The sequence below is a fragment of the Grampus griseus genome (assembly GCF_964374135.1).
Source record: "Grampus griseus genome assembly, chromosome: 14".
Taxonomy (NCBI): Eukaryota; Metazoa; Chordata; class Mammalia; order Artiodactyla; family Delphinidae; genus Grampus; species Grampus griseus.
Genome location: NC_139008.1, coordinates 70,169,899 through 70,194,439, shown reverse-complemented (window position 1 = coordinate 70,194,439; position 24,541 = coordinate 70,169,899). Strand labels below are relative to the sequence as shown.

General features: G+C 59.7%; 2 protein-coding genes across 4 annotated transcripts in view; one reads left to right on the top strand and one right to left on the bottom strand.

The window, feature by feature from the left end:
• Positions 1-6,871, top strand: part of ZHX3 (zinc fingers and homeoboxes 3) — a 126,811-nt gene extending 119,940 nt beyond the window's left edge. The window contains exon 4 of the mRNA XM_082669727.1: positions 896-6,871. Within this exon, the coding sequence (XP_082525853.1) occupies positions 896-906 (11 nt within the window). The 3' untranslated portion in view covers positions 907-6,871. The remainder of the gene's footprint in view (positions 1-895) is intronic.
• A 3,245-nt stretch (positions 6,872-10,116) lies between these two features.
• PLCG1 (phospholipase C gamma 1) overlaps positions 10,117-24,541 on the bottom strand; it is a gene marked incomplete at its 5' end in the record, with an annotated part of 35,064 nt that continues 20,639 nt past the window's right edge. Inside the window, 28 exons of one of the 3 annotated variants that reach the window (XM_082671708.1) lie at positions 10,117-11,951; positions 12,122-12,309; positions 12,405-12,493; positions 12,603-12,764; positions 12,880-12,994; positions 13,841-13,989; positions 14,064-14,288; positions 14,381-14,477; positions 15,836-15,993; positions 16,446-16,515; positions 16,770-16,866; positions 17,045-17,148; positions 17,944-18,021; positions 18,793-18,973; positions 19,062-19,181; positions 19,253-19,453; positions 19,681-19,868; positions 19,949-20,050; positions 20,132-20,254; positions 20,368-20,536; positions 21,238-21,358; positions 21,438-21,523; positions 21,602-21,720; positions 21,908-22,009; positions 22,109-22,181; positions 22,405-22,439; positions 22,663-22,746; positions 22,841-22,925. In XM_082671708.1, coding sequence (XP_082527834.1) covers positions 11,909-11,951; positions 12,122-12,309; positions 12,405-12,493; positions 12,603-12,764; positions 12,880-12,994; positions 13,841-13,989; positions 14,064-14,288; positions 14,381-14,477; positions 15,836-15,993; positions 16,446-16,515; positions 16,770-16,866; positions 17,045-17,148; positions 17,944-18,021; positions 18,793-18,973; positions 19,062-19,181; positions 19,253-19,453; positions 19,681-19,868; positions 19,949-20,050; positions 20,132-20,254; positions 20,368-20,536; positions 21,238-21,358; positions 21,438-21,523; positions 21,602-21,720; positions 21,908-22,009; positions 22,109-22,181; positions 22,405-22,439; positions 22,663-22,746; positions 22,841-22,925 — 3,364 coding nt within the window. In that variant the 3' untranslated portion in view covers positions 10,117-11,908. The remainder of the gene's footprint in view (positions 11,952-12,121; positions 12,310-12,404; positions 12,494-12,602; positions 12,765-12,879; positions 12,995-13,840; positions 13,990-14,063; positions 14,289-14,380; positions 14,478-15,835; positions 15,994-16,445; positions 16,516-16,769; positions 16,867-17,044; positions 17,149-17,943; positions 18,022-18,792; positions 18,974-19,061; positions 19,182-19,252; positions 19,454-19,680; positions 19,869-19,948; positions 20,051-20,131; positions 20,255-20,367; positions 20,537-21,237; positions 21,359-21,437; positions 21,524-21,601; positions 21,721-21,907; positions 22,010-22,108; positions 22,182-22,404; positions 22,440-22,662; positions 22,747-22,840; positions 22,926-24,541) is intronic. The other 2 variants (XM_082671709.1, XM_082671710.1) reach the window with 2 other exon arrangements.

Here is a 24,541-nt window from a genome sequence, read left to right as displayed (position 1 = left end):
GGGATGTTCGGATGTTCCTGGACCGGGGCACGAACCCGTGTCCCCTGCATCGGCAGGCGGACTCTCAACCACTGCGCCACCATGGTAGCCCCCCCCTTTTTTTTTTTGAATTACATTCTTGTAGCTGGAAATAGGGTGGTGGTTACACAACATTGTGAATGTACTTAATGCCACATAATTGTATACTTATTAAAAATGGTTAAAATGGTAGGTTTTATGTGACGTATATTTGACCACAATTAAAAATGCTAACCTGGAGTTGGGAGGAATGGGTTTAAATCCACCGGCTCCCCTCAGCTGGTAGCTCCAACACTAAGCAAGGAGCTGGTGTCCTAGGTGGGACAGAGCAGGAGTGGCCAGGGCGGCTGTGCCATTGTGGCGTCACCCTCTTTTGGCTGAGGGAGGTACCCGAGGGGACAGGGAGGGCCTGTCTGCCTGTCTGTCTGTAGCTGTTTTCTCGTGGCTTCCCGAGCCAGCCTCAATGCCGGGGCCCCACCTGTAAGCATCGATGGTGAGGGCCTCTCCGAACGACCCCCGACAAATGAAGGGAGGGCATCTGTGGGACACATATTTGGAAGTAGACCAGCTGCTGCTGTGCGACAGCAGCGTTCCCTGGAGATCCGGGGATGGGGGGAGGGTGGCGCACAGCGAGGGTTCCCGGCCCAGAGAAGTCAGGCTCCCGCCCCGGCTCCATGCCCCGGTTCGGGTGGCCCCTGGGTGGTCCCAGTGCCCCGCCGGGTTTAGCCAGCACCCCGTCCTCAGCCCAAATGCCCTTCCCCACCTTCCCTCGGGCTGGAAGGCAGGGAGGGGCTGGTGGGATTAAGTCCACAGACGTGGGAGGACGGGCCATCCTGGCGATGCACATAGAGGTGACGGGCCTGTGTTTTCTCCTCAGAAACTGACTGAACCGGAACCGACGGCTGTGAAGGCCTGGCCGGGGCGGCCGCCCTCCACATGGAAGGGCCTGACCCCCCTCTGCTGCCCCGGGCCGCCGCCGTACCCGGCCCGCCATGCTCACACAGGTCTCCACGCGGCCAAGCCTGCCGCCGTCCGCACCCGGCCCGCCACCCCAGCGAGCAGGGAGGAGCGTCTGGCAGTTCTTCCGCCCACAATGTAGGACCTTTCTTTTGCCTTCCAGTGGATAAATAGTTCAGATTTCATATTCATAGACACAGAATCAAGTTTTTAACATATAAATCTGCCTATACACATTTAATAAAACATCAGATTATAAACACTTTCATTACATAGAAACTTTGGTTAGCAAAGCAGTACGTGGTCTTTTATATCATCTCTGGAAATGCCCTGTGTCTGTTCTCTGGAGATCGCTGGGCTGCGTGTTCCCGCACCTTCCATGGTCAGGCCGGGGTTATCACACGCTCAGAACCACACCTGCAACCGCTGGGGCCCCCTTCGCGCTCCTTCGGGAAGGTGGTACCTTTGAAGAGACCTCTGCTCCTTAAGCGGTGACCAGCAACATTGCATAGCAGGTTTGCCTTGCCTTACGGGATGATAGTGCAGAACATGCTGTTACCCGCAGTTCAGAAAACTGACCAGTTATGTGATTAGTGTTTGATGCTTACCACTCTCGTAAGTTGTTACAGTAATTCTGCTTTTTCATGGGAGTTTGAATCATGGACCATAACTCTTCAGTGATCAGATCAACTAAAGAAACATTTGTTGTTAAGCCTAATGTACTGCCCTATGTGCCGCCTTTTTTTTTTTCAGTCTAGACACATTTAGAGGAAAATTGACAAGCGAAACAGGGATGGGGGATGGGAGTGAAGGCGCACAGCTGCTGGGGCTCTCTCTGCCCTCTATCGACCCTCACCCCAGAGCCGCCTCTGGTTTGGGAAGGCAGGCCCACGCTCGCCTGGTTAGACTGAGAGCTGGCGGGATTCGGGGACTTCTCGGAATTATCGGAGCCAGGGTGGCCCTCAGCACAAAGACCTGCATGTGGGGTTCCCAGCAGAAGACCCAGAGTCCTCCTGGCCCCCGTGCCTGGGGCCTGGTTGGTGTGCTGGACATCGCTGGACAGGTCCTTGTGAGGATGTTTTTAAAGTTCTATATTTATATCCCCAGACTTGGAACCAAGATCTCTGTCTACTTAAGCCTAACCCTCATATCCATTTTTTTAATTGAGAAAAGTCACAGGAAAAGGTGCCTTTGAAACATTGAGAAAGTTGCCTACAAAGCTGTGCTGAACGGTAAATCCCGATCTCCCCGAGACCGGCTGCCCCGAGAGCAGCAGGTGAAGAGGGGGCTGGCAAAGGTGCATCACCTCCCAGAAACCACCCGCTTCCCAGAGCACCAAGGCCTCGGAGACCCCAGAGACAGGGCACGGGCTTTGGGCAAGAACACTGGGGGGGGCGGTGTTCGGCACGGTCCTTCTCCCCCGTCCCCCCGGGAACTGGGCCGGGCAGGGCATCTCCCAGGTTTGGCTCTGAGCACAGAGACGGGGGTCGCACCTCCTGCCTCCAGGAGAGGCTTTTTTTCGGAAACCAAAAGCCCTTGAACCATTGTTCTTCTAAAGAGTCTCCTCTTGCTTGCCCTGTCCTGTTAGGGACCACCTCTTCTTGGTTTCAAACAGGTGACTTGTGAGGACTTGGCAAGTTTGGCAGCCTGTTTTTGTATCCTTTCCATATTTAGCCCCAAGGCCTCTTTGCGGAATTGCCCAGAATGGCGAGTGATTGCCTTCCTTCAGAGAACAGACACCTAGAACTTTTCCTGTAGTGGTTATGTACATGCAGATTAATTTATATGTATCCATATACAGCACAGATACTCGTTTGATGCTTTACTTGTGACGCGTCTGCCTGATGCAGCACGTGGGTGTTGGGGAGAGCAGCCCGTGTCGGGGGGTTGCGGGGGAGGCCGGGGCGGCCCCGCGCGAAGCCACATCCGAGTGTCTGCGACGCCACCCTGCCGGCGTCACTCCCAGAGCCCTGCGTGCCCCAGCCGAGGGCCGTGTCTTTACAGCGGAGTTTCTTGGTTATTTTATTTGTATTCATGTCATTTACAACCCAAACAGCGAAACAGAAAACATAAATTACATGGTGGACAAGTTCACGCAGGACGTAGGGCCCCGAGCTCAGCACCAGCTCGTCCTTAAAAAGTGGAAGCGTCACGGTGCTGCCTGCGGGCAGGTTTTGCTCACAGGAGTCAGCCTGCCCGCTAGCCAGGGCGACCCCCCGAACGGCGAGACTGCCCAGGCTGGACAGACCCTCCTCCTTCCTTTACTCTGGGACCCGAGTGACTAAGGAATGAGGTGATGGAGACAGAAATGGTTGGTTCATCGAGCAGGTGCCTAAAGGGACGTCGCAGCAGGTACCCGGGGCCCTGGGGGCAAAACCAGGAACACAGCCAACCGGCTGCAGAGACACAGCCGCAGCAGCCCGGAGCCGGCGCGCGCCAGAGTGCGGTGGGGATGCAGGACGGCCGCAGCCGGCCCCGTGGCCAGGGAGGTCACCACGGTTTGCGCCCCACCCAGGGTTAGACTGTGCTGCTGCCTTCAGGAGAGGGCAGTCTGTGGGCTCTAGAGTTGAGGGAAGTAGGGTGGGGTTAGTCTCTCCCAAAGAAAAAGCTTGTTTCGTAAGGTGACTAATCTTTCCCCTCTTCTCTGTATGCACTTGGACTCATCAGAGATGGTGAACTATGTCAGTGTTTCTTGTTGCCTGTGTCTTGTACATGTTTGGTTTATTGTATTTTTTACATGGGGTTGTAGATGCAGTTTTAGTAGGTGAGCCCAGATCGCCATTCTGACAAAGGAAACCTGGGTTTATGGCACAGATGCTCTGCGTACTTCGATTACGTGTATTAATTCTTGACCGTTGACGAGCTTTGTGATTTGGAAGGTGGGCTCTCGTTTTCCTGAGTCGTGGTCTCCTGAAGTGGAAAGCCTGGCTGGAGGACTCGTGGCACCTGGGGTGGGTGGCCCTGTACGACTTGGAGCTCCTTTCGCAGCCAAGTGCCCACCTGCTGTCGGGAAGCAAAGGTGGGAGGTGGGCGAGGGTCGGTGGTACCTGCAGGTCCCGAGTGCGCTCACGGCCCTGGGAGGCCGTTCCACCGGGAAGTCTCAGCATGTTCTCCAGGCCAAGATGTGGGTGCCATGGGTTTTGTCCTGCTCAGTCCGTGGTCCCATGGCAGGGCCTGTGACACCCCCTCTCCCCCATGTGCCAGGCTGCCTTCCACAGAGGCTCAGCGTCGCCCTTTTGGGGCACCTCCTCACCCACAGCTCCCTGCCTGTGCCGGCCCTGCCTTGGGCCCGGTTGCCTCTTGTTTTCCTGTCCTCTTCTCGGACCAGAATCCTCGGGTTGGAGCGGCTCTGTCTATTCAAACATCGCAGCCCAAGTGGATAAAGGCACTTTGCAGGAGAGGAGAACCAGCCAAGAAGAAAATCTTAAACCAAACCTGGAGTTTGGGCTTTTCCTAAAGTTTCTTCCCCCTTTTTCCTTGCTCAGACTTTACCTGGGGCAGGTTATTGGTTTGACTTACCTTTTGTATTATGTCTAGATTGTCCTGTATCCCATTGATTGGCAAGGCTCAGTTATGTGCTGGAGAAGAAAAGTCCTCTAGACACGTAAAGGTCGGCGTGGCCAGCCGTTCCAGGCAGAAGCCGGCAGCCTGCCCAGGTCAGGAGAGTAACAGGGCTCCATCCTCCCCACTCCCACTGGAGGCCCCTCTCCAGCTCTCCTGAACCGGCTTCCTTCGCTCCCTTTCTTGGGAGCACAGGCCCTCCCAGCCTTCCTGCCCGGGACTGGGGGGCCATCTCCGTGTGACTGGGGGAGCACCTGCCCTCACAGAAGCTCCAACACCCGAAAAAGTGGGGAGTGTGGAGCCCACGCCCTCTCCTGAACGGGCCCCTCCCGGAGCAAGGCTTCAGTCTGTTTTGTCTCCTGTGGTCCATTCACAGTAGCCGAGCCGAGCAACGCTGGGGCTGGGGCGGCTGCAGGCAACCTCTCAACCAAGGGTTGGATGCTGACTTGGGCCGAGTGAGTGGAGGGTGGAGGTGGGATCACAGAGCCGCTGGGCGGCCCAGCTCTAGGTCTAGATGGAACCCACAGACCTCGGTTGGAATTCGTTTCTGCTGCAATCTGTGTGTGTTCCCAGTGCTGTCGCGCTGGGGAGGGGGGCGAGGGCTGACGTCAGCTCCCCCTGGTTGGCCCAGAGCCCGAGTGGGAGGAGGAGCAGACGGAACCCCCCGGGGGACGGGAGGCTCACTCTTTGGCTCTTCAACCCTGAAGAACCGTGACTTGCCTGTCAGTCTGGCCTCTTCTTTGCTTGGAGCCCCAGCCCTGCAGCCAGACTGGAGACCGACAGCCTGGACCCCGCGGGAACCAACCATCCTACCTGAGCAGGGGTGGGGACCCAGAGTGTGGGGTGAGCAGGCGCCGCTGACCCTGTGGACAGGGGCGGGGCCAGCACCTGTTGCCTCGCATTGTTAAAATCCTGTCTTGTGGTTTGTGGGACCGTGAGGATTCGCAGAGAACGCGTAGTTCCTGCTTTGCTGTCTTAGGCCCCAGGCTTTCACAGCCCTCAGGCTGCTCGGGCCAGAGCCCCACGGGGTGGAGCGGGCTGTCTCCCCTCCGGCTGCGGGAGTCTCTCCTGCTGTCCACTCGGGACAGGTGGCAAGCGGCGACCTGAGAGGAGTCTGCGTGCTTACCTGCCGTGAGCGCCCTTTCCTGAATTCAGGAGCCGGGCTCTGCCGCGTGTGTGTTGATGAGTAGCTTTTCTCGGCTAATGCTTTATGACATCTGTTCCTTCCCTTGATGAGTGGTTTGAAGGCCCCCGATGTGACTGGAGTTGGAGGTGGAATGTCTCGGGTGGAGGCCGTCTGGAGTCGTGGAGCGCAGAAGGCTGCAGGCCCGTGGTCTTTCTCAGGAGTCAGCCGCAGAGCAGGCACCCGGAGAGGGGTGCCTGCTAATCCTGTAATTTGTGTTCAGAGAGAGACTGTCATTCATCCCTGGCTCCGGCCCGGCCCGCTGCCCTGTCCCGCGGTTTGCTGCAGACGTGGCCCGGAGAGCCAGCGCCACCCTCAGCGGATGCAGCCTGGTCGGCAGGCCACTGGGTGATGCGCGCGGGGAGGGGTGCTTGCCCCCGGGCAGCGGGTTCCCACCCTGCCCCCCAGCACCCCGCCTTGTTCAGTGCGTCGGGAGGGCCAGACTGTGCCATCATTGTTGTTGAAAAGAGACCTCGTCCTCCCCCAACCCCGCCCCCCTGACGTGGTTGACTGAAAGGGTACTGAGCGGCGCCGCCTTTGTGCAAGTCGGGAAGAGGTTGCCAGAGGCCTGCAGGTTCCTGGTTTTCTGCCACCCACTTCCGGTCTGGTGTTCAGCTCAGACCCTTTGTTCCCTGAGGGCGAGGGTATCTGTGGAAGGGAGGCTGGAGAAGGCAGGGGCAGCTGGCTTGTGGTGCGCTTCCCGTCTCCCGGAGACGCCGAAGAAGCCATCGTCTTGGTGCTAAGAGGCCACTGCCCGGCTTCTGTTTGTCCAGAGGGCCTCTCCTCCTGCAGTGGCTGCATGTGAGAGACCAAACCGAGAGAGAGGCACAGGCACACTTTGGCTGTCACCGGGCCTGGGTGGAGGGGGCTCTTCGCCCTAGGGACATGTTTTTAACAGAAAGATGGAACTTGCCTTTGGACCGGGGCTGTGCCGGGGCGGGAGGAGTGCGCTGCCCTCTCCGGGCTGAATCTCCAGGCCTCACAAGGTCCCCTGTGGGGATGCTGCTATTTCTAAGATGCAAATTGCACATTTCCTAGATTTTGTATCTGTGGATTTGGATAAGGGAGGGGAACAGGGACAAACTGCTTGTACAATTTGAAATGGGCCGAAATGGTACTGAAAATCTTTCGATTGCTCCTAAATAAAAACGTAAACGCATTTCTCATCTGCTGACTATTTTGTGGGGGAATCAAAGAAAGCTGAGAACGCTTCTATCTCCTGATTTACCCTGGGGGCAAGACCCACAACGTGGAGGGGTGAGTGGGGCAGTTTCCCTCAGGCGCTCCAGGGAAGTTCCAGCTCGCCCGTCTCGCACGCGCGGGGTCACTGGAGTGCCTCCTGGGGGAATGAAGTGCAGTGTGGCAGAATTTATGCTAGACAAAGGGAAACTGAGTCAGACCTGGAGCAATCAGCCATCTGGGAGGAGGGTACTGATAAGCTTGTCATTGGCTAAGGAGAGGGTGGCTATGTCTAAGGACCCTGGGGTCTTGAAGGAGTAGGATTAAAGGCCAACTTCCAATGTTCAAAGCAATTGAATCTTGTTGGGGTGACGCTCAGGGCCTGTGCCAACGGGGAAAGGGGCCCCTGACGAAGCCCCTGGGCGGGGACACACCAGGCCCTGTTCCTGACCTGGCCCTCTGGAGGCCAGCTTAAGTCTTGGGGAAGCAGCTTTTTGCTGAACCTAACAAGCAAGTCTTCGGGAGCTAGACCAACTGAGTGTGGAACCCTGAAGCCAGTCAGCTGACCCCGTGGTGGCTGCAGACACAGGCAGCAGCTCACAGAGGACCTAACCATGGACGACGGAGTGGGCAGCAGTGGCAGCCAGGGGTCACTGTGGGTGTCCTTGGGCCAGCTGCAGTGGCCTCCAGCAGGGAACAGAACCCCAGACTGACTCTGGAAGACCCACTGAGGACTCTCAGGCTGAGACAGGACTTGATCAGTTCAACTGAAATGGCCAGGAGGACGACTGCGTTCTGTTCCGTGAGCTTGTTTGGTGGGGTGACCTGGTACTACTTAGCGTTGTTTTCTCGCCCAACAGAACTGAGGTGGTGAGAGATGAGCTCAAGCTGGAAGGCCAGTGAGTATCTAGCCCTAGGCGCAGCCGTGGGTGATGACGTGCAGGTGTGTGTGTGGGGAGGCCCTGCCCTCAGCGCTCAGGACCGCAGGCCCTTGTCAAGGGCTGTGACGAGGCCAGAAACCGCTCCTCTCTCCTCCCTGCAGGGCAGCCGTGGAGCGGGGCTTCCTGACCTGAGCCCTCTGGTCAGGCTGCAGAAAGCCCCTGTCCTTGTAGGTGGTGCTGTGTGTGCGTGTGGTGAGGCAGGCCACTCCCCACCGTGGGCCAGGAGGTCCCATCCCAAGTGAGGGTCTCTCCACCCGCCCCCCCGCTGGGCCTCCTGGGTCATTCAACCATTGTCAGGTCTGGAGGAATTCGAGGTGACACTGATCTGTGCATTTGCTCCAATTTGCTGTCCTGCTTTCCACTAGGAAGAAGGATCAAGACATTTGCAGTGAAAGGCAAAGGCAGTCACCTGGCTATCGTAGGAGAGCCCGGAGGAGGCGTGTCTCAGGTCAGTGAGGCTGCCTGAGACAGCAGAGCCAGTAAAGGAGGGATGTCCTGGGAAAATGAAAGTGGTCTACATCCACAGCCAGGGAAGCCACATGACGGCACAGATGGCTCCTTACCCAACGGCCAGCACAGAACCTCTTCGTCACTGGTTAGAAAAGCTTTCTTCTCCTGCCCATAAGACTGGGAAAACACGGGTCAGGAAAGCCTAGGTTAATTCCCACCTGCCACCTTCTTGTCCGAGGGAAAAGACCACCTTCCTCTGAGTCAGACCATGAAGCTCCAGGAAGAAAGCCAAGGGGCCAGCAAGAACCCAAGCAGGGGCGCTCCGGCTGATCGAGTTCAGAGATGACAGGAAACACTTTAAACTGCGATCCCAGTTCTCCTGGTGGATGGTACTCAGAGGGGGTCTACAATGGGCCAGGACTGGCCCCAGATCTGAGAACTTGGGGAATGTACGTCTTGGTCTGATTTGTCATACAGAAAAGGGATGCTTTGAACTGACAACTAAATCCACCTTGGGCTTGTCTTCAAAAAAATCTTCGTCTCTCCAAGGCCAGTGACCCTGCTTGGGTACCTACCTGCATTATCACACCAGGGTGGCATGCCAATGACCATTCTAACAACCAACCAACCGATTATACCTACCTGCGTCTCTTCAATGACAGATCTTCTCAGGCTTCCTGGGCTGGCTTACTATGCCTGTCCCCACCCATCCATCAGGCAGGCAGCTCTTTTCTCTGTACAGCATTATTTTCGATCCACAGCAGCACAGACCATTACAAAAATAGCCACAGGAAGGGAAGGGCCCATTAAACCATGTTCTAGGCACAGAGATTTTGTCTGCAAGCTACAGAGGCAACCAGAGTGGCACCCAGAAATGTACATTTGAATGCTTTTTTTTTTTTTTTAAGGCGAGGTTTCTGCGGAACTGGCAAGGGGACTCTGGTTGCTTCCTGTTCACCCTGAAAGCTGGCTGCCTGTGGAAACCTGGGCTTGCTCACAGGCAGGCTGCACTCCATGCTGCCACACCCTCGGTGGAAGAGCTGGACGAGGGCGTGGCCTCACACCTCCCGGTAGCCCAGAGGGAAGATCTGCTGGACCTGGGAGGTGAACAGAAACTCCTCACCTGCTTCTACTGCAGGATAACCACCAGGCAAGCATCCCTAGGTGACAAGTCTCCCGACAGCAGCAGGCTTTGCCGAGCCTCCAGAAGAACAAGTTAGAGGGTAAAGGGCGTGAGGGTAATTTATCTGACAGACAGTTAGTTAGCTCTTAAGAGGGCAACAGAGCTGCGAACGGCCAGCCCTGTGCCCAGGGGCGGGCAGCGGGTTTGCGTGAGCTGAACGCTGGCTGTGCTGAAGCACCTTCACGCCCACGGGCCTGGACCCCGGCCTCTGTCCTCCCCAAGCTTCCATCGCCTTCCTTGGGTCTTCTCACCAGCTGGACAGAAACTGCCGTTGAGCGTAACAGTGAGTGCCCTTCAGCAGCCGGCTGCCTGTCCCCCACGAGGCCGGCAGCTCCTTAATCCCTCTTTCCTTCCTGAGGGAAAGCATCCTGTGTCCTCCTTGCCTTTAAAGAAACCTCCATCCCAGAACAGGCTTTGCTCTGTCTTCTCCTCCCCACTCCCCCCCCCACCCCGCCTCGCCCATTCCTGACGGTGCTTAACATCCCAGATCAACCCCTGCCAGCAGGGCAGGCAGCCCACCACTGCTCCTCACAGACATTTCCATCCAAGGGTGGGGAGCAGAATGTCATTACAGTACCATGGAGAAGAAAAATAATTCTAATTGTTAAAGTCCTTTTCAGAAGGAAAGCTTTTCCGATAAAATTTAAAATTTTTATTAACATTTAAATTATAAACCAAACGTTGGCAACCATATATAGACATGTTTGCTATGGACAGCTGACTGTGAGGTCATACTTTCAAATACAACTTCAGAATTAGTTTAAATAAATCAATACGTTTTCTCAGAAATTGTATAATTTCCTTCGGTTTACAGTCCGTGATATGGAAAGTTTAATATAATGTTAAATAATTTACTGTCTATCCTAAAAGTAAGCTATAGAAAACGGAATCACTATTAGGCTCGAATAACAACAAGGCTTTAACGGCTCAGTGGTTCTTCTGAAGAGTATATATAAATCTTGAAAAGGTAACACTGTTTGTTAGTTGAGCTGTAAAATCCATAAAAATAACAGTTCTGCCACAGTGCACAGATAAGTTCATTCATTCTGCTTCCCCAATCCCCTCACCAAGCAGCTTTCAGGTCAAAGTGGAAGACGTAGAAAATCATACATCCTATGTGAAGTAATGAAGATCGCGAGAAATAGAGTGTGCAAAAAATAAACTTTAAAATTCCATACTCCAACATCATGTACGTCTATTAACAGGATTTGATTGATTGATGATTTCACAAATACTTGCGATCATCTCAGACAGCGTCCCCTTGCACTGTCATCCGGCAGATTCAGATCCAAGGTCTTTCGATGCAACAGGGAAAGAAGTGGTCTTCGGTCTGATTTGGGGGTCACAGCCAGCCTGCTGGGGTTGCAGAGGGTGCCTTGCTGAGGGAGGACACGTTACTTGTGTGCAGGAGTTTCCTGAACGTACGGGGACAGTGCCCAGCTTGACCTCTGCCTTGGTGACCTGCTTTTCCATTCTGGCCCCACCGGCACCGATCGTCCTGACCAAGCTGTTGCCTTGCTGTGGATCTCGGGGGCCGTGGCGTGAATGCAGGCACGTCCTCGCTGACCACGTGGGAGGAGTCGCCGCCCAGCACATCCAGCGCCCACGAACAGGTCCACCCTGGTGAGCGGGTGCTTCAGGCTTGCGTCCAGGCCGCAGGCAGGTGGCGCCACAGCCCAGCGTGTCCAGCCCCGGGGCCCTCGTCCTCCCATGGCCCCGGGGTGCTGCTGTGGCCTTGGGCACGTCGTCACTGTCCCCGCTCCAGGTGGCACCCCGGGGCTCGGCCTCCTCCGCTGGCCCTCTCGGGGCAACCCTCCACAGCCCAGCTGCCCACGCGGCCCCGCGTCTGTCAGGCTGGGTGGTGCTCCTGGTCTGGGCAATGTGCCCTTGTGCTGCGTCCTCCTCGCCAGGCAGGCCCTCTGCTCCTCCGCCCTGGCTCCAGGGCCGAACTGCGGGAACACGTACCCTCCCTCCCTGCCCGGCTGTGGTTTTAAAGCTGCGGGACTATGTAAACTTCGTCGCCCTAGCCCAGCAAAGCTGCTCCTCCTTCCTTCCCTCCTCTCAGGAATGTCAGTGGTCCCTCAGAGCCTCCCATGCCGCCGGCTGAGGCAGCCTCTCTCTCTGAGAGGCTGCGGCCGTGGTCCTGGTCCCACAGATGGAAGGCTCCATCTCCAGAAGGCAGGGCCAGATGCGTGTGCTTAAATGCGAGACACAGTACAGTTTTTGCCTTCACCCAGAGCTGGGGCGTGGAGGCCCCGAACAGTGAGTGATACATTTCATTAACGGCATGCTTTCCGTCTAGCGTCCACTGCTGGAATCCAGGCTCCAGGCGGCAAGGCCAGGAAGGCTGCCATGCAGGCAGCCTCCCAGGAACCCAGTCCACGGCCCTCCGTGAGGTGCACAGCACCCGCTGCTCTCAACGAGGCTGGGGCACAGCTAGAGGCGGTTGTCTCCATTGACCCGAGTCCTTCGCGGGGCCCTGGACGGAAGGGGAGAGTGTCCTTACCAGCAGCGAGCCTTACAGCCCAGGGGGACAGCCCACAGGCCAACAGGAGGGAGAGGAACCGAAGGCGGACCAGCCACTCCTTCCCGTCTCTCAGGCCCCCTCCTCCAGGCTGCACACTGGCCACCTCGCCTCCACCCCCTCACCTTCGTTCCCGACTGTCAAAATGGTCGGCGAGATGCTCCTGGGAGATGCGGAAGTCCTCAAATGGCTGCTGGTAGCGAGCTTCGAAGGAGCCTTCCCGGGCCCGGCCGTGAAACAGCTGGCCCGAGGCGTCGCAGCCCCGCTCCCGCAGGGACGCACCTCCAAAGGGACTGAGGTCGCCGTTCTCCTGCTTCAACAGGGGCAGATGCACAGGGGGTCAGCGGCTGACTGGCCCCCGGTGAGGCTGGGCCCGGCACTCGCCCCGCCCCACCTGGCCACAGGTACCTTGGCAGGGAAAACGTCGACCTTGACGAGCAGGGAGGCCAACTCCAGGTCCTCACTATAGTTGTTCTTCAAAGGCACAGCTCTGTATCCTAGGAGGAGAAAGCCTGGCCCTGAGCCCAAGAGGAAGGCGAGCAAAGCCCCCTCACCCACAAGCCAGATCTCGGGGCGGGGGGCACAGTCTCTAGGAAGGGTCCTCACCTGTCTTCAGGCCCTTCACCGGGAAGGTAGCCTGAGCCAGGAAGTTCTGGTCACTAAACATGTCTTCCTCATACACCACAAAGCGCAGGAAGGCGAATTCGGGGTTACTGATCTGGAAGTGGAAGGGCTTGGCTGGCCACATGGGGTTCAGTCCATTGTCCACTGCGAAAGCAAGGGCAAAAGGCCTCAGGCCACTGCCAGGAGAGGACGGATCACAGGTGCGGAGGGGCCTTCAGTGCCCTGGAGGATGAGGATGGTGAGCGGGGAGGAGACTCACCCACAAACTCAGTCTTCTGCTTGGTGCTGTCATACTCAGCACCGGCCACCTCAATCTCCACGAAAGGACACACGATGCCTCGGCCATTCTTCGGCAGATGCCGGGCCCCCAGCACCTGTAAGGCAGGCAAAGATGGGCCCAGGATGGTCCTTCCAACTCATGTCAAGTCCCCACTACCCAGCGGAGGCAGTGCGCCCTCTGCTGGGCCCCAAGGACACTGCCCACTAAGTCCCTCAAGTCATCAGGGCTCTAAAGGCAGCTGCCGCAGCAGAAGTTCCTTTGAAGAAGTCCTAGCCTTAACCAAAATTTTCACGTGAGTTTTTGCAGTCAACTCCACATGAAATCCATGTCTATTTTAACATGAAAATTTAAAAATTACTTCCCCCTAGAACAAAAAAAATAGCTCCTCTCCGGGAGAAACCTGGTTCACCCCACGCCGTCCTCACTCCTCCCTCCAAGACTGCTCAGGCCCCACACCTGAACCCCACAGCACCAAGCTGCCCACATCACGGCTGCTCACCAGGGGCCTCAAGGGTGCGACCACAGAGCGAGCCCCGGGACCTCGAGGGGCGGCAGGGGGCTTCCGTCTCACTCAAGCCCCGTTCCAGGAAGTTAAGTACCATCTAGCCGATTCCTGCCGGTGGGCCGCTAGCTCACCACTGGCACTAGCTTCCTGCCTGTCTTCTGCCCACTCCTGCCAGGCAGTGGCTCTCCATGGCTTGGCCTTACTGGATAGCCCGACTCCTTAGTGCCAAGCACTGTCCACACTTAGCCAGCTGCCTCCAGCCTGTGCTGGTCAGAGCCCAGCCCCACAGGGGAGGCTGGTAGCTACACGCCCACCTCAGAAAACAGTTACATCTTCCTCGAACTCCAGGACAGTCCAGTGCCCCCTGCCCCATGGCATTAACCAGCACCCCGGCCTGGACGCTGGAAGGAGCCCAGCAGAGCGCCCCCTTCCCACCTCGATGCAGATGGCGCACGGCTCCAGCCCACGGAGGCTGCTCTTGTCAAAGGGGTCGAAGGCCTCGTCGCGCATGATGCTCGGCTGCAGCACGTAGCCGCAGTGCCCGCCGGCCAGGAAGAGGGCCTGGTTCATCTGCATAGGCTTGTCTGGAAGAGCCGGGTTACAGTGGACTCCAGCCCAGCTGCCCGGCAGGACCCCGCCCCATGGGCCACCTCCTCACCTGGGGTTTGGAAGTTGAGGGCTACCAGCTGACTGCCACAGATCCACATGGGCAAGGGGTCGTAATTGGAGGAGTCCAGCCGCTGGCCCTTGGGGTAGATGCGGGAGAGCTGCAGCCGGTTGTACTGGAGGAACTTCTTGCCTTTGGCCTTGTTCACGTACTTCTCGGCCTTGGTTTCCGGGAAGGACGACATGTCCCGGTAGCAGGCGCGTTCTGTGCCGATCTCTGGGCCAAACAGGGAGAGAGCTCACAGAGCCCGCCCACCCGGGCGCTGCTGGGGGCCAGACCCCCGCACTGCCCCTGGGCCAGACCCTTACTCTCTTCGTCGAAGGGAACAGGCCGGCAGTAGACGACAAGCTCGGAGAGCTCCAGGGCGATCTTCTTCCTCCGCTCCATCATCTTCCCCTCAGTGAGCTGGTGACACACAGGCCCTGAGCCCAGGCAGGACCCCTCCGGACCCCTCCCTACCCCCCACCAGGAGAGGGAAGCCCCCAGCCACCTGGGGCATGCCCACCCACACCTTCCAGACCCCACTGTCTGTCCCCAGTCTCACCCCAGAAACGTACTCTCTCCTCCCTGCCCCTGAGGACACATGCTCTCCAAGACTTAGGAGAGTGGAATCCTCACCACCAACCGGGCCCCAGTGACACCCCAGGGCCCTGAGCTGGATGCACCTGCAGAGATGCTGTGACCATTCAGTACCCAAGCCTCCCTCACATAGGCACATAGGCCGCCTCCCCATTTCCTTGTGACCTCGCTGGGGACTCGGGCTTATCTTCTGTGTCCTAAGGACCGTCGTCCTTCCCACCCACCCTGGCCCAGAAGCCTCACCCCTCAGTTCCCCTCACTCACTCAACACAACCACCTACTACTCGCTGTGGCCAGACTTCAGCTACGGAGGCCCACTCACAAGTGCCCCCATCCCGTCCTCTGACCCCTGGAGGCCCACTTCCTTCCAGAAGGGGCTCCTATTCTCAGACTCTTCCTTCCCCTCAGCCCAGACCTCAGGAGCCATCCCTTCAACCTCCTGGTCCTTTCTGCCTTGTCCTTCCGGGCCCTGCTCTGACAGAATCCTCAGCACCCAGCCCTCTCGGCTTGGCTCGTGGGTGTCCTTTCTGCAAAACAGCCACAGGTGTGTACTGCAGGCCTTCCACCCCACCCCAAATGACTGCGGTGGCACTGAGCAGGAGTTCCCACACCTTGGCAAGCACTTCCTCCTCTGCCCCAGGCTCAGTGGAAGAGCCTCCCTCCTCCAGAGGCTGGTCCTTCCGACCCAGCTTGGGCTCCGCGTTCTTCCACCATCCTGCCCGGCAGAGGCTGCGCCCTTGTCTTAGACGCTCCGTGATGCCCACTGCCATCCCACCCAACCACGACCTGACACGGCTGCTGCCAACTCCAACAGGCACTTTCAGATTCGGACCCTGCCTGTCTGCTCTGCAGCCCTCCACGCATCAGACCCCTCTGCCTCTCTTTCTTGAAACCTACATCCTCGAAGGTCACACACCTGGTTCCCAACCTATACCACCTCATCCCTAAGCCCCTGGGCACCCACTCCTGCTTCCAGCCCACGACCTGTCCTCTCACCTCTGCCCTTGGTATCCAAAAGCCCACTGAGCAGGGCCACTTGGACGTCCCACAGGTACCTCAAACTCAACACACCCTCAACATGCCATACCGCCGACCACGTGTGTTTCCTCCGATCCCTGCCTAGCGGCGGGGGCTGCCCACCCGGGGCTGCCCCGCTGCTCTGAGGGCCACTGGCAGGCTCTCACCCTGGCATCCGCAGTCTGGGCCACTTCCCGGATCTTTTTCACCCAGTCCTGCAGCTCCTCCTGTGAGTCGGCAGCCACATCTAGGGACCAGTGTGCCACCGATGCCATGCTGATGGAGAAGACGAAGAGCCGGTTGTTCTTGCCCTCAGGACGGATGGCTGGGAGGGAGGGAGGGAGAGGAGCGCAGAGCTGGGGACAGACGTGCCTGAGTCCCCACCCCACACCCCGTGAGGAGGCAGCACTGCTCTGCCAGGCCCGCTTCACAGCTGAGAACGCTGCAGACCAGCAATAAGTCGCTGCCACTCCGGGCCGCGTGCCCATCCCCACCCCGTCCCCAAGCCTCTGTCAACCCAGGGACCAGCCCATCAGGACCCTGGGCTTCAGCTCGCCAGTGGCACCCTCCACAGCGCCTGCGCAGGGCGAGCACGCAGGGGTCAAGGCCAGGGGTGAAGAAGGGAGCCTGGGCGTCAAGAGTGTATCCAGGAACGGGGAGAGCTCAGGGTGAGGGCAGCCTTTAGGGGTCCGGCCATTGGCTTTCTCCCTTGGGGCCTGAACAGGGCCACCAGGGACTGCGTGACCCTAAGGGGCAGAGAAGGGGCTGGGGGCTCACCTATCTGACAAGCCGGCACATCCAAGACCCCCCGCAGCAAGTCCCCCAGGGGGCTGTTCTCGTCCAAGTGCTGCGGAAGGCAAAGCCCACGGACGGTCAGCAAGCCCACTGTGCCCACATGGGAAATACATCTGACAAGCGAGCGTGTGAATGCACGAGCGTGGCCCACGTTTATCAGAGACCGCGGCCTCGGCGGGGCAGACAGGACCGCACGTTGAGGGGCTGTGCACGCACAGGCACGCTGACCCTGCCCGTGGCGGCGTGTGCACAGGAAGGGAGTCTGGGGACGGGAGCCCCGTCCCACCAACGGGGCTCTGGTCTCACCTCCCTCTCAGGTTCCAGGGCCGCAGGGCTGACCATCTCTTCCACATAGTTCGACGGGAACCACAGCTGCTTTTTCCCACCATAGTCACCACGCCACCTGGGGAAGCCGCAGCATGCTGACCCCTAGCAGCCACCCCAACCCCCCCAGAGGAAGGCAGCCCTGCAGGTACACCTCGGGGCCCGTGCAGGCCCGTGCCGCCCAAGCCCCTCTCACTGTCCACGCCGCCGGCACCCAGGATGCCTGGCCCCGCACCACGGGCTCTCAGCTGGCTCACCAGCCTCCTTCCTGCTTCTCCACGTTCTGGATGATGGCGCTCTTGGTGAAAGTCAGCTCGTCCTCTCTCTGGGCCTTGTAGTCGAAGAGAGCTTTGACGGCGCACTGCAGGGAAGAGAATCACCGGTCAAAGCAGACAGGCCCTCCGCCTCCTCTCCTGACCTGTGGCCGCATGCACATGCGCTGGGGCTGCCCAGCTGGGGCTCAGGCGCCACCGCCAGTGACCCAGCCTCACTACCGTCCTCAGCCCGGGCCTGTGGGAGGCTCCAGGGCAGATGGAACAGGAGAGCAGGGCCTCTGCCAGGGAAGCTCCTCAGGGTCCAGGGAGAACCTTGCAAGCCCCTGCCCGGGGCCCCAGGAGCCAGGCCAGGAGGCTAGGAGGGGAGTGTCTGCGGGTGCTGAGTGCCTCCTCTGGGACCGGAAGGCTTGCAGTGTGCCTGGGACCCCATCATTCCTCATCTGCAAAGCAGGAGAAGGAATCTTCTCCCAGGCTCCATGGCTGCTGAGGAAAGCGGGTGAGGAAAAGGGCACAGCTCCTTACCCCTTAGAAAAAAGCCCTGACAGAGCTCCGTAAGGGGAGGGAGGGAGGGGCAGAGAACACCGTCTTCTGGCCAGCGTGCCCCACCCCCACCCCACTGCCCCCAGGGAGAAAACAGGGGTCACCCAGGGAGTAGTCTGGAAGGGTGCGGTGCGGACCCCCAGGAACAGGGCTGGGGAGGGGTCGGCGCCGGGAGAGACGCGGTCGTACACCAACCGCACACCTCTCACCCCCTCTCTGGCCTCGGAAGACCACAACACCACTTCTCCCCAAAGACCGCAGGTGGCCCTGAGCAGAGAATGCAAGCCCCAGGCAGCTGGAGATGCTCCCCAGCTGCCTGCGCCCAGAGCCCGAGGCTGCACCTTGAAAGTCGGCATGGGGTTCGCCTCCACGTAGAAGCCGGGGTTGCGGCCCTCATACAGGGCCCCATAGTCGGGCTCCTGGAAACGGGACAGAAGGGGCTTTGTTAACGCCCAGAGGGGAAAGAGGCTGCTGGCTTCCGTGTCCCCACCCCTCCTCACCGGACCAAGTCTGCTGCCTTCACACACCTGGTCCGCCAGGGTCCCCCAACCTCAGGGGCCTGGCCTCACCCCTCCTCTCTCTGCCCTTGCGCCCACAGCTCCAAAGTCTCGGTTCCTGAAGCCCCCCTGTGCCTGCCGCAGGCCCCCAGCACACTTCTCTCACACCCCAGCCTCAGCAGGCGGCAGCCCGCGCCTAGGCTACCCAGGTCCAAGGACAAGAGTCTCAAGTGGACCTTCTGCGCTGGACCCCTTCCTCTTCCCCAGGGCCACACCCCTGGCCCAGAGCCCTTGGGGCCCCGCCCCACAGCCCTGCCTTCCTCCCTCACTGGTCTCCCCCCACAGCTGTGCCTCTGTAGCCTATGCGCCCCTGCCCTGGGGACAGAGTCTGGTCTGTGCCCAGCCCCGGGCAGACCCTCTCCCCGTGTGAGCCCTAGGACCTCCGCACCCCACATCCTGGCCCACGGGGATCTCTGCTGGACGCCTGCCCCCACCTCTTCACCCGGCCAGCTTGTGCCTGTCCTTGTAGATGCCACTCAGAGGCCACTCCCTCCAGGATGCCTTCCTGGCTCCAGCTGGGCTAGCTGGCCCTCCCAGCAGCCCCGCGGCCCCCGGGCCTTTCTGCTCCCCACATCCACAGCACCCTGGGACCGTCAGGTGCGGCCTGCCCCGCCCTGCCTCCCAGGCTCTCACCGCTGTGCCGATCTTCTCCAGCGCCTCCTCGTTGATGGGATAGCGTAGCTTCATCTTGCGGTACAGGGGATGCTTCTCGTAGTAGCTGACGAGGTCCACGAGGCTGTCGAACTCTGAGTTGCCCAGCATCACGGTCTGGCCCTCCTGCTGGACGCGGCAGTGCTTGATCTTGCCCTCAGCCCTGACAGGGACCGAACAGCCACACAGGGTCAGGGCAGCCCAGACCAGGCGTGCCCGCACCGCCCCAGACCCCAGGGGGACCCCCTCACCGGAAGGAGATGGCGTAGGAGTTGGGCTCATTCCGTTTCCGCACCAGGAAGGCCCCGTCCCGGGGGACGCGCATCAGCATGTGCTCGGCCTGCGCTCTGGTCAGGCTCGCGTGGTACCACCTGTGGACGGGCCCGAGTCAGACCCGGCCACCACCCCCGGGTTCCTGCCCCGTCCCCATCCCCTCCCTCACTCTTTGCTCTCGTGGGCGTTGGTCTGCGGGACGGGTTCTGAGAGGCGCATCTCAAATTCGTTGCAGCGCAGGGGCACCTGCTGGTAGTGTGTGATGAGGTCATAGAGTGAGTCGAAGACGAGGTTGTCAGTCAGGAAGAACTTGGGGGTCCCTGCGTCCTGCCGGGAGTGGATCCGGCAGTGCTGGACTTTGCCGTTCCGCCTGAGGGGACACGGGGAGGCAGTGAGCAGCAGGCCGGGCCACACGCCACGCTCCACCCGCGGCGAGGCACCAGGCCTCAAGCAGGAGACACCCTGAGGACGGCTCAGGTGGGGGCGGCCCTCTAGGGGCTCCGCGCTAACTGCAAGCGTGTGTGCGCGTGACGCACTGTGGGACCTGGCCTCCCCTGCCGGCGTCGGATCCACGTGTGCACGCGCTGGGAGGGTTACCAGAAGGAGAGGGTGTAGTCGCCCACGAAGGTCTCGCTCTCGCGCACGAGGAAGGAGCCGTCGGGGGCCCCGGTCTCGATGCAGTACTCTGTGAGCAGGCGCTCGGCAATGTGCCGCCCATCCCGTCCTGCCCCGAGCTTCCCGTGAAACCACTTCTCGTTGGAGTGCAGCTCTGTGCTGCCACTGGCCTGCAAGGCAGAGGGCGACAGCAGAGACACTCGGTGACTCTGACCCCAGCCCGGCCCCCGGCCCTGGGCCAGCCCCTCACCTCCTTGGGCTCCTCCTCGTCCTCGTTGCCCTGGTCACTGCTGGTCTCCTCGGAGTAGTAGATCTTGCTACTGGTCAGAACGAAGTAGTGGGGATACCACTCCTGGAAGAGGCGGGAGCGAGGCCTGTGAACAGAGCGCTCTCACCACCCTGCCCCTCAGGCCCAGCCAGGCCCAGCGCTCACGTGATTCACGGGGTCCTCCAGGTAGAGGATGCCGTTCTTGATGGAGTTGCTGATGTCGTTCTCAGAGTACATCACGGACGTAGGCACCTCTTCATAGGCACTGCCCTCAGCCAGCTTCTTGTGCTGTGGGGGACAGGCCACGACATGGCTTCCCAGGCCCAGGGCCAGAGCCCCACCTCCTCACCCAGGCCTGGACCCACAGCTGGAGCGGAGGAGTGGGGCCCCCAAAGCCCTACCTTGATGAGGATCTTCCTCTTGAGCTGGCTGGGTGAGGGGAGCCCGTCAGCAGCAATGTCCACGGGCTTGGTGAGGAGTGTGTCCCCGAGCACCTTCTTGAAGTACTGGGCCATGTTCCTCTGCTGGGCGATGCTGCAATGGTCCTCGATGGACAAGATGACCGGGTACCTGCAGGGTGGGGGACCAGTGCGTAACACAGATCCTGCAATTCCGAGGAGTCACGGCTCAGACCCTCACAGAGTGAGGTGTTAGGAGCCTCGGGCCCAAGGTCCCTTCTAGAGGGTAGTCACCCCAGAGAAGAGGCAGGCCCTGGCCACTGTGGGGGGTAGGAGAGGGGTCTAGAGAGGCACTTTTGGGTGCAGCAGAAACCAACGGCTGGGACTGTTGCAGGCAGGTGTCCCCAGAGTTGATCTCATCATGGAGGCTGCCCCATCAGCAAAGAGAGACATCCTACACCCAAGGTCAGGAGAGGTGACAAGCAGCCTCCAAATTTAGCTACTGGGGGACCCCAGTGACCCCCTCAGTGAGGTGGGAGAGACTAGTGACCACGTGTTGTGGGGAACAATAGGAACTGCAGAGTGAGAGACAAGGAGCACAGACAATTCTCCGGATTGTGACGGGAAAGGAACTGGCAGGACAATGGCCTTGTGAGCCCAGGGTTAAGGAATTAATTTTTGAGGATGAGAAAAGCTTGACTGTGTTCCACAGGCTGAGAAAGACCCATGGAGTGAGCAGGTGGGCCAAGCGTGCAGGAAGTGAATGGCTCGGGAAGGGTGGGCTCCAGCAGGTGGCAGGAGGTGGAAGGCAGGGAGGGGGTAGCACATTCAAGGGGACCCAGGAGAGAGCTGGAGCCGAGCCACGCCACTCACTCTGAGGCCACAAAGGCGTGCTCCTTGATGGTGTGCAGGACGTCTGAGAACTTGATCTTGGTGGTCAGGGTGTGTCCGTGGTAAATGACTGGCATCCCGTCTGGACCATCCCAGCAGTCCACTGGAGAGCAAGCAAGGTGACCAGAGTCAAGCGGGCAGGCCTCCCCCCCGCCCCCCCGCCCAACCTAGCCCCCACGCACACTCGATGCAGCGGCAGCCCATCCGCAGGCAGCGGGCGTAGGCTTCCAGGGAGGACTCGCTGGAAAACTGGTCCCCGGTCAGGTACCTGGACAGGGAAGCAGGGCGAGGTGGTCAGGCGAGACCCACCTCCCGGGGTCGGGTGTGGGCCAAGGGAGCCACTCACGTGTTGTGCGAGGAGGAGATCCAGTAGTGGGACAGGGGGTTGTTCATGGTGTCAGGGCACACGGCGTCCAGCTGCGAATTCCATATGCTGTTCTCCTTGGAGAACAGGAAGGTGACGAACTGCCCAGGAGCAAATGCGGAGAGAAGAGAGGATGAGCCCCTGCCCTGGGCCACAGCACAGGGTGACACGGGAGAGAGTGCTCAATCCAGGTCGGGGGCACGATGGACTGCGGGAGGGACCTGGCCGGGCTCCCGTGGGCCCGTCTGCTCCCTGATTCCCCGATGGAGGGTGAGGGGCAGGGCTCACCTCATCCAGGAAGAAGTAAGGCTCCTCGATCTCTCGCAAGGGGTCTCGAAGGAAGCTGAGCATGAACTCCTGCACCTGGAGCCGGTCGACAGCCCATAGCTCCTGATGGGTGGGAGGGTGGGGCATGTGAGGGGCCTCCATCCCGTGGTGAGCCCAGCCCCTCTCAGCCAGCACCCTGGCCCAGCCCCAGCCCAATCCTACCCCCTGGTACTCGAGGAGGAACTGCTGGAACTCAGGAAGGGACACCCGGCAGAGCTCCGGCCGCTCCCCCGCCCTGCGGAAGAGAAGGGTAATGCCTGGCGGCCGGCTGGCTAGCGTGGGCCACAGACAATGAGGGGCCCCCGGGAAGGCAGGGCCCAGCGCCCGGCCAGCACAGCCGCCCGGAATGGGCCAGCAGGGCTCCCCTGCTCCCGCTGCCTCCCACCTGCATCGGGAATCAACCAGGCGAGGGACAAAGGGGCCCAGGGAGAACCCCACCTCCCCAACTCAAACCAAACCTCAGGGCACTGGCTTCCAGGAAGGGGAGGTCCATCTGCAGGAGACAGAACCAGGTCAGCATGAGAGCCCCTGGGAGGCCACGTGGGGAAGGGGCTCTCAGGAAGAAAGGCTGGGGCAACAGAAAGGGGCAGGTCTCACGAGGAGAAGAACTGGAGAAATGGCACCCAATCGCCCCCAAGCAGGGCAGCAGGGCTGAGGCAAGCGGGGCTGGGGTGGGAGAGCAGGGTAGGGGCGGTGGGGGTAGGTGGCTCATGCACCGTCTTCTGGGCGCTGTACATAAGGCTGCGGTACAGCTGAGCAAACTGCCCGTAGGTGATGTCGCTGGTGCGCTGCTCCAGGTCCTGCGAGGCAGAGCGGCACTTCCGGTCAGGCCTCCCGCAGGGCCTGGGGCAGCCAGCCTCCCCACCCGCCTGCAGACGGCCCACCGGCCCTTACCGTCAGCCGCTCTCGGAGGAAGCGCATGTTGGGGACCCGGTAGTTGACCTGGGACAGCATGTTCTTCAGGTCCTTGGCTGATATACTGAGGAAACAAGGACATCGCCAGTGGCCTCACCCCACCTCTCACGACCTCTGACCTGTGGGCTGAGTCCACCTGGGGCTGAACAGGTAAACAACACTACTCTGGGACTTGCAGTCCTGACAGTGAGGCTGGCTCAGAACCATGGGGTAACCAAAGGAAGTCCCTTCCTTTTCTCTGGGCCTCGGTCTCCTCAGCTGAGCAAAGGAAAGTGTAGGATTCTGGCAAGGAGGGGTCACCAGCCTCAGTAAAGTGGGTCAGGGCGGGGCAAGGGGAGCCCATCTTCGGGCCGCCCTCCCACCAGCACCGCTCAGCCCACACGTCTGGGCCCTCAGCTCTCCCAAGGACAGAGAGAGGCAGCCACTACTGCGGGACCTCCAGGCTCCTTCCACCTCATTCTCAAACTCCCCGAGAGGGGCAGGCAGCTCACAGGACTCCCGCCCACTGCCCCTGGGAGTCAGGGCCTCCGAGGGGAGGAGGGGGAAGATCCTTCTTAGCCCAATACCACTGCTGGCAATGGAGCACACTCCCGGGGTCTGACAGGGAAGCACCCCTGCCCAAGAATGGGGCAGAGGACAATGCTGGGCCCGGCAACAGGATGAACACAATTGGGAGAGGGAGGCCTTCTTTCCTGGGAGGTGGTGGCAGGGAGGGGAATGTGGGCACCCCTCCTTCTCTTGCCCAAGGGCCTGGCAGGCAGCACCAAAACTCCCTGAGGAGTCCAGCCCTGCCCTGGGCAGTCCTGCTATCGATCAGCCAGTGCTGTTCAGCAAGCGCTTGCCTGGTCTCAGTCACCGGGGGTGGGGCCGTCAGGGTCCTCACTGGGCAGGTTAGGAAACTTGCTGCGTCATCAAGCTTTCCTTCTGTGGACTCCTTGCCATCAGCATTACACGCAGATTGTTACCACTCCCCCCCAAACACCTGTCTGCCCTGCTTCCTCTCCAGCCACTGCCCCTTCTCTGCTCCTCTTCACAGCAGTGCCTTAAAGGAGAGACCCAGGCTCCTTTCATTTCCTGAACCCCATCCCCACTGTCCACTGCCTGCCTCAAGGTCACCAACGACCTCTGTGCTGTCGAGTCCAAGGAGCACCTCTCAGTCTTCCCCACACGTGACAAGGCCGGGCACAGCTGACCACCCCCTCTTCCCTGGGCTTCCAGGGCTCTACACCCTCCGATTTTCCTCTTAACTCTAGAGCAGCCACTTCCCTTGGCTGGCTCCTCTCCTCACCTCCCCAGTCCCCAGTGTTGAGGCAGCATGGGCCTGGGATCAGCCACCAGCCTCCTTCCCTTTTCTTGCCAAGGTTACCCCCAGGCATCACCAGCCTCGTGGCCTTCCATATCACCTATGTGCTCCTCAGGTTCCAGCTCCAGCCCAACTTCTCCCCTGAACTCGTTCTACACACCTGCCTGCTCAACATCTCTACCTGAACATCTAAGGGCATCACAGAACTTCACCCACTCAAGTGTGCACCTCCCACAGCCTTCCCCATCTCAGTCAATGGCAACTCCACCTTTCCAGATGCTCACGCCAAAAAGCTTTTTACCGTAAACCTCAACTCTCTCTCACCCCAAAATCAATCTGTTAGGAAATGCTATTGGGCTCTATCTTCAAAATACAGC